This window comes from Notamacropus eugenii, chromosome 1 (assembly GCF_028372415.1).
Source record: "Notamacropus eugenii isolate mMacEug1 chromosome 1, mMacEug1.pri_v2, whole genome shotgun sequence".
In the NCBI taxonomy this organism is placed as follows: Eukaryota; Metazoa; Chordata; class Mammalia; order Diprotodontia; family Macropodidae; genus Notamacropus; species Notamacropus eugenii.
Genome location: NC_092872.1, coordinates 665,988,669 through 666,002,598, shown reverse-complemented (window position 1 = coordinate 666,002,598; position 13,930 = coordinate 665,988,669). Strand labels below are relative to the sequence as shown.

At 36.9% G+C, this 13,930-nt stretch overlaps 2 protein-coding genes across 3 annotated transcripts in view; one reads left to right on the top strand and one right to left on the bottom strand.

Moving 5' to 3' along the window:
* Nucleotides 1-12,102, bottom strand: part of ABCG5 (ATP binding cassette subfamily G member 5) — a 31,704-nt gene extending 19,602 nt beyond the window's left edge. The window contains exons 1-2 of the mRNA XM_072635748.1: nt 11,776-12,102; nt 11,011-11,132 (exon numbers count right to left, since the gene is read on the bottom strand). Of these exons, the coding sequence (XP_072491849.1) occupies nt 11,011-11,132; nt 11,776-11,918 (265 nt within the window). The 5' untranslated portion in view covers nt 11,919-12,102. The remainder of the gene's footprint in view (nt 1-11,010; nt 11,133-11,775) is intronic.
* The window catches only part of DYNC2LI1 (dynein cytoplasmic 2 light intermediate chain 1), a 128,730-nt gene that overhangs the window by 71,601 nt on the left and 43,199 nt on the right, over nt 1-13,930 (top strand). Inside the window, exon 1 of one of the 2 annotated variants that reach the window (XM_072635742.1) lies at nt 12,194-12,403. The exons of the other annotated variant lie outside the window; for it this stretch is intronic. Coding sequence (XP_072491843.1) covers nt 12,371-12,403 — 33 coding nt within the window. The 5' untranslated portion in view covers nt 12,194-12,370. Of the gene's footprint in view, nt 1-12,193; nt 12,404-13,930 lie in introns of those variants that run through there. 2 annotated transcript variants of the gene reach the window in all.

Genomic DNA, 13,930 nt, shown 5'->3' with positions numbered 1-13,930 from the left:
CTTTTCTTTACTTCCTTCTAGTCTTTCTTTTGTTCTCTGCTGTACACTTTTTACTTTATTTTTCCCCCTTGCTCCCTCCTCCCACCCTGAAGAAGGCTAAAGTTAGGCATGGAAATATATACATATGCATAGATATCTATAATCATACACATGTATGTAAGACTGTACCATGCGTATTTCCTCCTGTCATCTCTTTCTCCAAAAGTGCATAGCATCTTCCTTTAAGTCTTTCCATGTTTTTCTAAATCAAGTGGCTCATCATTTCCTATACCACAGCCAATATTTCAACCCAATCACATCCTATCTGAGAGATTGTCTATGAAAGTTTTCCTCCAATTTTCTGCATTGCTTCTGTTCTTGGCTACATAGGTTTTATTTATACAAGAAAATTTTTTTAAGTATCTTCTTTATGAAAGACATCGTATGAGGTCCATCAAAGGATATAGGGATGAACCCTGCCTTCAGTAAAGTGACAGTCTATGAAAATATGCTCCACATATGGAGGGAAGTTTCCAGAGCCAACTTATACAAACCCCCTAAAGGTGATGAAACTAATAACTAGGAATCTTGAGAGGCAGTGTGGTGTAGTGGATAGATACCTAGCATCCTAGTCAGGAAGATCTCTGTTTAAGTACTTCCTCTGAGACATCCTGGCTGTGTAGCCTGGAGGAAGTCATTTAACATCCAGGTGCCCCTGAGTGATTTCTTAACAGCATAAGTTACAGAACAGCTGGTGATCTGTATTGGTACAGGGAATTTCCTTGTGGGAAGTTCCCTATATCCATGAAATCATAGATCTGGGCAGAAACAAACAAAAACCCTAAAGGCCATGAGACATTGATTTACAGATTTTTAAAGACTTGGGACATCTGGGTGGTTCAGTGGATAGCATGCTGGGCCTGAACTCAGGAAGACTCATCTTTGTGAGTTCAAATTTAGCTTCAGACACTTGCTAGCTGTGTGACCCTGGACAAGTCATTTACCTCTGTTTGCCTCGGCTTCCTCATCTGTTACATGAGTTGGAAGAAGGGAATGGCAAACTAGCATTTTTGCCAAGAAAACTCCAGATGGAGTCATGATGAATCTGATGAAACTGAAATTTCTAAACAGCCACAAAGAATATAGGCTGCTCCCCCAACTGTTCCTTACTACCAAGATGGGAAGAATGGTGTTGCTACGTTAAGATGCTAGTGAAACTTCTGAATTTTAAATTCAATTTTATGGTTCTTCAATGCTTCAAGAATTGATGGGACAATTTATAGAATTCCATGAAACTTGTAAAGAACAGTTAGTAGCCATAATTCACAAATCATTCTCAAAACTTGAGAAAGAAAGCACTCTACTAGATTTCTTTTATGAGACAAATATAGTCTTAATACCCAAACTGGGGAGAGATAAAACACAGAAAGAAAACTATAGGTCAATATCATTAGTGAACATTAACTCAAAATTTTAAACAAAATCATAAATTTATCAAAGAAATCAGTCATTATAATTCAAGTAGGATTCATACCAGGAATTCGAAGATGGTTCAACATTAGGAAAACAATCAACATAATCATCAAAAATCTAAAACTTCATAATCATCTTTATAGATGCAGAAAAAGCCTTTGACAATGCACAGCACTTTAAAAAAATACAAACAACCTACAACATATAGGTAAAGAAGGACTCTTAAAAATACTGTAAGCTGGATCTATCTAAAATCAAAAACAATCGTCATAGGCAGTGGGAATATGCTAGAACCTTTTTCAGTAAGTACAGAAGTGAAAGAAGGATGCTTACTCTCCCCACTATTATTAGATATAGTTGTCAAAATGCTAGCAATAGCAATAAGACAAGAGAAAGAAATTAAAGAAATAAAGATAGATTAAAAAGAGATAAAGCCATCTCTACTGATGACATGAGGGCTTACTTGGAAAATCCTAAGGAATCAGTAAACATACTAATTGAGACAACAGCTTCTTCAGCAAAGTAGCAGGATACAAAATAAATCCCCCCAAATTTATAACATTTCTACATAATAACAAAACACAAGAAGCAATAATAGAAAGGGAAATCCCATTTCAAATAACTACACAGTATATAAGATATCTGGGGATTAACCTCCCAAAGCACCCAAAAGACTTTTATAGTTTAAAGACAAAGTACTCAGTGAAGAGGTAAAGAGGAATTTAAATATCTCAAGGACTATTCAGTGCTTAGGCTGTGTCAAAATAGTAAAAGTAGTAATACTACCAAAATTAATTTACACTTTTAATGGTATGCCAATCAAGTTACCAAGGGAATACTTTGCAGAACTTGATAAAATAACAAAACTCATTTGAAAAAACAAAAGATTGAGAATATTAAAAGAAATTATGACAGAATTCGGGATGAGTAGCACTTCCGGAGTTCAAACTATATTGTAATGCAGCAGTCATGAAAACCACCTGGTACTGGCTAGAGAATGGAAAGATAGATCAATGGATAATATTAGACAAGAGAAATTCCAACACAATAGAACTCAATAACCCAGTGTTCAATAAAGTGGAAAAGGTAAAATTACCTAGGGAAAAACTCCTTGTTTGATAAAAAACCACCAGGAAAACTGCAAAGCATTCTGACAGAAATTAGGCTTCAACATTGGTCCTGCCACATTCCACAATATATTCTAAATGAATCTGCAACCATAATATTAAAGATCCTACTAAAAAAAAATAGAAGAGAAGCAGATCATATACCTCTCACAACTATGGTTAGGAGATGTATTCTTAACCAAATAAGAGATAGAAGCAATTAGAAAAAGATAAAAATAGTTTTAATTACTTGAAACTCAAAAGCTTCTGCATAAACAACATTAATGAATCTAAGATAATAGGAGAACTGGTCAAATGGGAAAAGATATTTATATCAAATTTCTCTGATGAGAGTTTGGTATCCAAGATATATAGATAATAACTATATATGAGACTAATGAGCCATTCCCTAACAAATACATTTTATAATCAAATGATATGAGCAGACAGTTCTTAAAAGAACTGCAAAATATTCACAACCATATGAAAAAATGCTCCAAATCACTAATAACAAGAGAAATGCAAACCAAGACAACCCTGAAATTATATCTCATACCTTGGAAATAGGCAAAAATGTCAAAAACTAGCAATAGTCAATGTTGGAGCAGTTGTAGAAGAATAAGCACAGCAATACATTGTTGGTGGAGCTGTGAAATGGTACAGTCATTTTGGAAAGCAATTTGAAATTATGCAAATAAAGTGATCAAAATGTCCATACTCTTTGAACCAAATGCTTCGTTACTAGCTTTGTACCCCAAGAAAGCCATTGATAAGCAGGAAAAATATCTCAGTATTTATTTATAGCAGCACCTTTTTGATAGCGAAAATTGGAAACAAAATAGATGTACATTGGTTGGGGAATGGCTAAACAAATTGTAGTATATAAGAAATGATGTCTGAAATGAGTATAGAGAAACAAAAAGATCCATATGAACTGATGCAAAGCGAAGTCAGTAGATACAAGAAAACCGTATACACAAGGGACTATGAAATGGAAAGAACTACCATCAAAAAAAGAAAAGTAGACACAACAAAATTATAGAGATCAAACAGGACTCAGATGAAGAGGATAAGAAGATACCCCCAAATTATCCCTTCATGGAGATGGGAAGTCCATAGATGTTACACACTGTACATGTTTTCAGTCTTTTTCAATGTATCAATCAATTGTGCTCTTTTTTACTCTCTAAAAAATGGTATTTGTCATGTGAGATGGCTGTAAGGGAGAGGGAGAGAAGGGGAAAGATACTTGGGATAACTATGATGATGTAAGAAACAAAAAATATCAATAAGTACTTTAAAAAAACCTGTGGGAAGCTCCCTCCATCTATGCTAATTATAGCTCCCCTATTCCTTAGTGGATGGTCTTTGTGAGTTGCTGTAAGGAAAAAGAAATCCACATCTTGTAGCTCACCTGGCATTTAGTCTTTTCCAACCTCACTAGACTGAATATTAGGTAGAGCTCAGGCATCAGAAAAGAACATGCAATCCCTCAGCATTGTCATTTGACCTACTTATGGAAGTTAAGATCCCCTAGACCTTGCCATCCATACCACTGCTTCCCTCTTTGGACTTCTGAACCTTTCTAGCCATTCCACAGCTGAATTTTCTTTTAAATGTTGTCTTTCTCAATTAGAGTATGAGCTCCTTGAGAGCCAGGACTGTAGTGAATTATCTATTTGTATTCCCAGCACTTAGCACAGTGCTTTGTACATAGTAAGAGCTTAATAAAAAAATATTTTTTTTACTTATTCATCCATTAAATAGAGTGATTAATTCATGCTAAGAATACAAAGATGGGCATTTTCAAATAATATGCATAAACATATATAATATACTCCTATAATATGTACATACATATGTAATGTATCTGTAAATATATGCACACTACAGACACATTATATATACATTCTACATATATATGTATATGTATGTATGTATGTTATAGGAGAGCAACCCACAGATCTCTTAGAGGTCCTTAGTGTGCCACTGTTGGTCCAGACAACATACTTCAGTGAAGATTTGTATGAACTGATTCAGATTAAAGTAAGCACAACCAAGAAAGCAATCTATAGAATGACCATAATAAAGAAAACAACATTGAAACATATCATATTTCTGGTTGCTGCCTTGGGCAATCTTGACTTCAGAAGACTGGTGGAGAGAGAAGCAGCCTACCTCCTCTCTGCCTATAGCAGATGAAATACTGTTAAAAAAAATTTTTTTTTAAAGAAATACTGGTGTAGAATGAGGCAGACATTGTTTGACATAACCAACATATTGGTTTGTTTTACTTAACTATCCCTCTTTGTTGTAGTTCATGGGAGATGTGGGTCATTGGGTAGTGACAAAGATACTAATAAAAATATTTTTTATAAAAGGAGAGCACAGTCCAGGACAGGAAACACCCCAGCAAACCAGCAGAAAGTCCCACTTCAGCAAAACAGTGGGAAATACTGAGCTTCAGTGTAGTGGAGTAGCCAAATGCCAACATCAGGACCCCCACCATGCCTTAGCATAGCCAGGGGAACTATCAGACCCCAGCTCCAAGAACTACTACATGTTTCAGTGGAGCTCTAGGCAAATAGGCATCTTCAGGAGGCCAGGTATGACTTTGGGCATACGGGCATCCTCCAGTGACTTAACCTCCACAGGCTTCAGTGTAACCTTGGGGAAAAATAGAAAACCCTACCAGACCTCAGCACACATCATTTAATACCACTAGGACCCCAACTTAGCACCAATTTAGCTGCCAGGTCCCTATGGCCTCCAGCATTGCCAATCACCCTTTACCCCACCCCCTCAACACAGCACCAGACAGGAGGGTCCCCTGTGGGCCTCAGGGCAACCTCAGTACAGCATCAGGTAAACAGTCAGGACCTGCAGCCACTGGCACAAGAAGTCTGAGAAAGAGCACCTTCCACCCTGGGATCAGAGTTCAAATTTAAAAGAAAGGAAAAAGGTAACAAAAAAAAAAAAAAAGATGAGCAGAAAACACCAAAAAAAGAATCTGACCATAGAAAGTTATTATGGTGACAGGGAAATTCAGAAGAGGACAACAAAATCAAAAGACCTATGAGCAAAACCCCAAGCCCAGAAAGAACATAGGGAAGATCTCAAAAAAGAGCTTAAAAAATCTTTTAAGAAGTAGAAGAAAAATTGGGAAAAGAAATGAGAAAGGTGCAAGAGAATTATGAAAAAAGAGTCAACAATTTGGAAAACTGCTTAAAAAGTAGTCTTGGCTAAATGGAAAAGGAGAGGCAAAAATCCACTGAAGAAAACAATTCCTTAAAGAGTACAATTGGCAAAATGGAAAAGAAAGTACAGAAGCTTATTGAGGAAAACAGTACCTTAAAAGTCAGAAATGGGCAAGTGAAAGCTAATGACTCTATGAGACATCAAGAATCAATCAAAAATCAAAAGAATGAAAAAAATGGAAGAAAATGCAAAATATCTCATTGGACAAAAAAACCAAAACAACTGACCTGGAAAACAAAACCAGAAGAGACAATATCAGAAGCACTGGACTACCTGAAATCCATAATCAAAAGGAGGACCTGGACAATGTCTTTCAAGAAATTATCAAGAAAAAGTCCTCTGATGTCGTGGAACCAGAGTGCAAAATAGACATTCAAAGAATCTGTTAATCACCTTAGGAAAGAGATCCCCAAATAAAAATTCCAAGGAACATTACAGCCAAATTTCAGAACTATCAAGTTAAGGGAAAAAATACCACAAGTGGCCAGAAAGGAACTATTCAAATATTAGAGAGTCACAATCAATATTACACAAGACTTGGCGCTGCAACGTTAAAGGATCTGAGGTCAAGGAACATGATATTCTGGAAGTCAAAGGAGCTAGGACTACAACCAAGAATCACTTAGTCAGCAAAACTAAGCATTTTTCCCCTTATACATCAAGGGGGAAAAATGGTCATTTAATGAAATAGAATGATTTCGAGATTTCAGGAAGAAAGGACCAGAAATAAACCAAAAATCTGACCTCCAATATAAAGATCCAAGAGAAGCATAAACAGATAAAAAGGGAAGAGACAACATAAAGTATTCGATAAAGTTAAACTATTTATATCCCTTCATGGGAAAATGATACTTGTAATTCTTAAAAATTGTATCATTAATAGTACAGATAGAAGGAATATAGATAAACAGAGGGTACAGGTATAAGGTGAACTTGAGGGAATAACACAAAAAAATTTAAGGGATAAGAAAAAGAAGTACAATGTGTACAGAAGGAAGGGAGAGGTAGGATGAGGTAAATTATTTCACATGAAGAGGCACTAAAAACCTATTACAGTGGAGGGGGAAATGGGAGGGTGAGCAAGGAGCATCACTTGAACCTTACTCTCATCAGAATTGGCTCAAAGAGGGAATAATATACACAAGCAGTTGAATATAGTAATCTATCTCACCCAAAAGGGAACTACGAGGGGAGGAGATCAAGTAAGAGGGGGTGGGAACTGATTAAAAAGGAAGACAGATCAGGGGAGGTGGTAGACAGAAACAAAACACTGGTGAGGAGGGAAAAAGGTGAAAGCAGAGAGAGGACAGCAGGAGGAAGAATAGGATGGAAGGATATACACAGTAATTATAACTGTGAATGTGAATGAGATGAATTCTCCCATAAAACAGAAGCAGATCACAGAATGGATCAAAAACCAGAATCCTGCATTCTTTTTGGATCATAATGCAATAAAAAATTATGTTCAACAAAGAGCAGTGGAAATATAGATAAAAAATTAATTGGAAACTAAATAATCTAATCTTAAATAATAAGTGGGTCAAGGTACAAATCTCATTAAAGAGAATGACAATAAGACAACATGTCAAAATTTATGAGATGCAATCAAAGTAGTTCTTAGGGGAAATTTTATTTCTCTAAATTCTTACATCAACAAAATGGAAAAAGAACAGATCAATGATTGGGCATGCAACTAAAAGAAACTAGAAAAAGAACAAAAAATTCCCAATTGAGCACTAAATTGGAAATCCTGAAAATCAAAGGTAAGATTAATAAGATTGAAAGTAAGAAAACTATTGAGCTAATAACTAAATCTAAACAACCACAACCACAACAACAATATGATGGATAACCTATTGGTTAATTTGATTTAAAAAAGAAAGAAGAAAACCAAAAATGAAAAGGGTGAAATCACCACCAATAAAGAAGAAATTAAAGCAATCATTAGAAAATAATTGGCCCAATTATATGCCAGACAATCTCAGTGAAGTGAATAAATACTTACAAAAATATAAATTACCCAGATTAATAGATCAGGAAATAGAATGCCAAAATAACCCTATATTAGAAAAAGAAATTGAACAAGCCATTAATGAACTCCCTAGTGAAAAACACCTAGGGCCAGAGGGGTTCACAAGTGAATTCTATCAAACATTTAAAGAATAATTAATTCCAATACTATATAAATGGACTGACTACATGGAGTCCTGCTAAACTCCTTTTATGATACAAATATGGTGCATCTGATACCTAAACCAGGAAGAGCTAAAACAGAGAAAGAAAATTATAGACTAATTTCCCTAATGAATATCATTTTGAACAAAATACTAGCAAGGCGATTTTCACTGCAGTTTTTCACAAGAATGAATACTCTATGACCAGGTAAGATTTATACGAGGAATACAGGGTTGGTTCAATAATTAGAAAAACTATCAATATAATTGACCATATCAATAAATCAACAGAAATCATATGATTATCTCAATAGATGTGGAAAAAGCTTTTGACAAAATATAACACCCATTCCTATTAAAAATACTAGAGAGAACAGGAAGAAAAGGAGAGTTATAAGATAAGCAGAATTTATCTAAAATCATCAGCAAGCATTATCTGTAATGGAGATAAGCTAGAAGCCTTCCCAGTAAGATCAGGGGTGAAGCAGGAATGTCCATTATCACCGCTATTATTCAATATAGTACTAGAAATGTTAGCTGAGACAATATGAGAAGAAAAAGAAATTGAAGGAATTAGTGTAGACAGTGAGGAAACAAAGCTATCACTCTTTGCCAAGTGATATGATAGTATACTAAGAGAACCCTAGATTATCAACTAAAAAAAAATTACTTGAAATAATTAACATCTTCAACAAAGTTGTAGGACGTAAGATAGACCCACATAAATCATCCATATTTCTTTATATGATCAATAAAGCCCAGCAGCAAAAGATATAAAGAGAAATTCCATTTAAAATAACTGTAAACAATATGAAGTACTTAGGAGTCTACCTGCCAAGACAAACCCAGGAACTATATGAACACAATTACAAAACACTTTTCACAGAAATAAAGTCATATCCAAATAACTGGAAAAATATCAATTTGGGTAGGCCAAACCATATGACAAAAATGACAATACTTCCCAAACTGGTTTACTTATTCAGTGGCATACCAATCAAACTACCAAAAAATTATTTTATAGATTTTATAATATTTTACATATTAATTTATATAATTTTATAATTATAAAAATAACAACATCTGGAAGACTAAAATGTCAATATCAAAGGAATTAATGAAAAAAATACAAAAGAAGGAGGTCTAGCAATACTAGATCTGAAACTATATAATAAAGCAGTGATCATCAAAACTATCTGATACTGGCTAAGAAGTAGAGTGGTGGATCAGTGCAGTACACAAGGCACTGCAGTCAAGGATCATAGTAACATAGTGTTTGATAAGCCCAAAGACCGCAGCTCTGGGGATTAAAAACTCACTGTTTGACAAAAACTACTAGGAAAACTTGAAAACAATAGAACACAAACTACATATAGACTGACATCTCAAATCATACACCAAGATAAGGTAAAAATGGGTGCATGATTTAGACATAAAGGGTGACATCATAAGCAAATTAGAAGAACAAGGAATAATCTATTTGTCAGTCTATGGGGAGGGAAAGAATTTGTGACCAAATGAGATAGAGAGCATTATAAAATACAAAATAAATAATTTTGATTATTTTAAATTTAAAAGTTTTTATACAAAGAAAACTGATACAACTAAGATTAGAAGGAAAACAGATCTTTATAGTACTTTACAAAGGAAATGATCTTTACAGCAAGTATCTGTGATAATGACCTCATTTCTCAAATTCATGGAGAACTGAGTCAAATTTATAAGAATGCAAGCCATTCTTCAACCAATATAAGGTCAAAGGATATGAACAGGCAGTTTTCAGATGAAGAAATCAAAGTTATCTATAGGCACATGAAGAAGTGCTCCAAATAACTTTTGATTAGAGAAATGCAAATTTAAATAACTCTAAGGTACCACCTCACACCTATCAGATTGGCTAATATGACAAAAAAAGGGAAAATGATAAATATCCTTTTTGGGACACTGGTGGTGGAGTTGTGAACTGATCTAACCATTCTGGAAAGCAATTTGGAGCTATGCCTAAAGGACAACTGTGCATACCTTTTGATCCAGTAATATCACCAGTAGGTCCCAAAGAGATCATAAAAAAGAGAAAAGGACATACATGCGCAAAAATGTTTGTAGCAGCCCTTTTTGTGGTGACAAAATATTGGAAATTGAGGGAAATGCCTATCAATTGGGGAATGGCTGAGCAAGCTGTGGTATAGGAAGGTAATGGAATCCTATTGAGCAATAAGAAATGATGGACAGATTTCAGAAAATCCTGGAAAGATTTGTACAAACTTATGCAATGTGAAATGAACAGAACTATGAAAACATTGAATATAGCCTCAGCAACATTGTGTGATGATGAGCTATGAATGACTCAGTCACACAATGATCCAAGACAAGTACAAAGGACTCTCAAAGGAGAATGCTGTCCATATCTAAGTAAAGAGCTGATAGACTCTGAATGCAGATCGAAGAAGCATTTTTTCCCACTTTATTCTTTTCATAGGTTCTTTGTTTCCTTCTTTCACAACTGTGACTAATATGAAAATAATTTTTACATGATAGTACATGTATAAACCACATCAAACTGTTTACCATTTTCAGAAGAGGGGAGGGGAGGGAAGGAGAAAAATTTGAAATGCAAAATCTTGTAAAAATGAATGCTAAGAATTTTCTTGACATGTAACTGGGGAAAAATAAAATACTATAAAAAAGATAACAATATATTCTTAAAATAAAAAAAAAGATTTCTCAGATTCCCATGATAAAATATAATAAGAAATCAATCCTATATTTAGCCAAAGAATAAGCTCTGAGTGGATCAGAGTCAAGCTTAGCTTTTTAAAATAATAACCATTAATCAAAATATCTCCCAGATTATACTATATTAGGTCCTTTACAATCAGGAATTTCCTTCTGCTCTCCAACCCAAGGTCTTCCTGTTGTAATTTAAGCCTCAATCCACTTTTCACCACTAGCCACATCGCCACCAGCTCCTTATTCTTCTTCATACTTTTGGTTTGACATTTAGAACATTTCCAACTTACCAGAGCTTCCTAAGATCCCCAGGATCTGCCCACTCTCAACATACAGGGAGATGTCTTTGAGGATCTCTCTGGTCCATTTTTTCCAATATGAACCAATGTCCCACCAGGGGCCAACACGCTCGCTTGAAAGGAAACAATGTTCGGGTCAAGGTAGCACTGAGAACCAGCAAAGAGACACTTCTAATTTTTCAGCTTCCATTCATTATCTTAGAAGCATCTTGACTCATGTAGCACATCCAATTTAGTCCTTCCCCCAAACCTACCCATTATCATTGGGCCTCTTTGTTTTGTGTATATGTGTAGCCTGGTCCAGTGGAGAAAGCTAGGCTTTGAGTTGCCATAGATTGACTCTGATTGAAGCAGGATAAGAGAGGAGCAATCATCACTGGCCACTTCCATCTAGCCCCAAATTTTGGTAGCAAACCCTCTTCTAGAGGAGGTAGACTGCTGGATCTATTTGCACTTCCATTTTTCCACCAGACTCCTCCACCCATTTAGGGAGGAACCCTTGGCCTGTTGCCTTCACATACTCTTGGCTATTAGCCACCTACCATCTTACATCACTGTCAACAGCCCAGAACCTAGAGACCAAGGAATGGTAGCAGAAATGGAACCCAGAATTTCCTGTGCTTCTCTGTTATGTTCTCATTCCTACACCACAGATTCCCATCACATTCTTAGTGCATCCACCCGTGGGGAGAGCCAAGAAAAGTCCCAGCTCAAAGTAGTAAAGAAAGGCAAAGTAGATCTCCATTTATCCCTTACCTGATAGTGTAGGAAACCTGGTGAATGCTTAGCCTATGGCAGGGTTGCATGGGTGCCGAAGCAGCTTCCTCTGGAGGGTTCTGGTTGGTGCTCCAAGTCTCATTTCTTGTGCCCCTTATGGCTGTTAAAAGTTGGTGCCTCATCACTGATGAGGCAATGAAGACTGGTAGTTTTTGAGGCAGCCTTCTGCTGGTAAGCAAATACAGCAAAAAATAGCAACAACTGAGTCACAGAATGCCTTGTTGGGCTCACAAAATGCCAATGAAGAGGAAGCCAGGGGCAACCTGCTTTCTCCTGATCAGTCTCCCAACTAGGGTAAGGGGGAGCATGGGCCTGGCCAGAGCTTTCTTTATCAGATGTACCTTTAGCCAGGAAATTTTCCTTATCTCTAGAATAGAAGAAAATGCCTGCGTATGCCAGTACTCTGCCCCCTGAAACATTTGGATAGCAGAGGGTAGATAGCAGGTAGAATCAGGGCCAGCTGGATTCAAGCAAAAGAGAAGGGAGTCATCCCCTCTAAAGGGAAGCTATCTCATCCAAGAATCATAAGACAGGAGGAAAGAGAAGCAGGTGCCACCCTGCCCTACCAGGCCAAATGAAGAATCTCTCTATCGAGGAGGATGTCTCGGTAAGTGAAGTCTTGAACAGATGTATCTGTTTGCTTAGAGTCTCAGAGAGTTTATCAACAGGAGAGCCAGCCTTACCAGCTAGAGCAACTCTGCTGTCCTTGAGTCCTCCTAAGATCGTTGTATGTGGTCACACCATCAAAGTCTATCCCCTGTGGCAACACAGGAATGAAAGGTGGCTCAAGAGAACTCTGGAGTTGGTTTAAGGATTAGGCTGGGTTACTCAGGTCATAACTGAATATTCTGAGCCTGCCCCAGGCAGTGGGTGATGATTATTTTGTGTTTCGGTTAGCAGCAAGAGGAATGGAGTTGATAGACGAATCCTCCACCCAAACACCCCTGATTTTGTTTTATGATGCTTTTAGAAGCAAAAGTGGGAAATATACTGGAGGGTGAGACTGTGGATTAAGATCTTTTGTGGAAAAGGTCTTTTGTTGGATCAGTTTCAAAATGATAAGTCTTAAAATATCTCCCATAGATCACAGGCAGAGCAAAAAGTAAGGGAAAGTTCAGAACCTGGGGCTTGTTTTCAAAAAAGGAGAAGAGAGAGGAAACGGGAAGCAATCATCCACCCGAATTGTGTCACTTTTGTTTTTTCTGGCTGATACACAAAGGGTTGATCTTACACTTCCCTTCTGGGATATGGAAGAGACTAAATGTGAACAAGGATAGGAGTTAGAGGGACTTGGACTACTAGCACTCCCAGCACTTGGAGAAAGAGGGAGGGGTTTAGCACCAAAGGACCCACTTAGCTTCAATTAATAATAATAACAGCAGCTAGTGTTTGTTGAGTGCTTTAAGATTTGCAAAGCACTTAACAAGTATCATCTCATTTTATCCTCACAACAACCCTGGGATGTAGGTGCTATTTTTATCTCCATTTTATAGATAAGGAAATTGGGGCAGAGAGGGGTTAAATGACTTGCCCAGGGTCATGCAACTATTAAGTGTCTGACATCAAATTTAAACTCAGGTTTCCTGACTTCAGGGCCAACACTATCCACCACACTACTTAGCTGCCACATGATCATATACCTGGAACTTGAAGGGACCGTGGAAGCCAACTCATACAACACTTCCTATCCCACCACCGCTTCTGACTTTAGCATCTGGTCCCCTAGGATGAGCACTGCCATTTCTAGCCTCCTTTTCTCTACGGAAAGTCTTTGGTGGAGGCCCTATGATGCCAGTGGGAAAAAACGCTAAATTGAAAATCAGAAAACACCAAGGTTTGAGTTCCAGCTCATCCCCTCCGTGTATGATCTCCAACAAGTCACCCAACCTCTATGGTTTCTCATCTACAAAATGAATGGTTTGGATGACATGATGTGAGACAGAGGAGTTAATGCTTGATTCAGAGTCCGAGGACTTAGGCTCAAATCATGACTGTGACACCTCTATGTGGCCCTACACAAGTCAACAACCCTGAGCCTCTGTTTCCTCATTTGTCAAATGAGGGTGCCCATTGAAGATCTAACAATGAACAGATCTGAGTCTTTCTTGTTTGGGTGCTCTTGGATAGAGGTCTC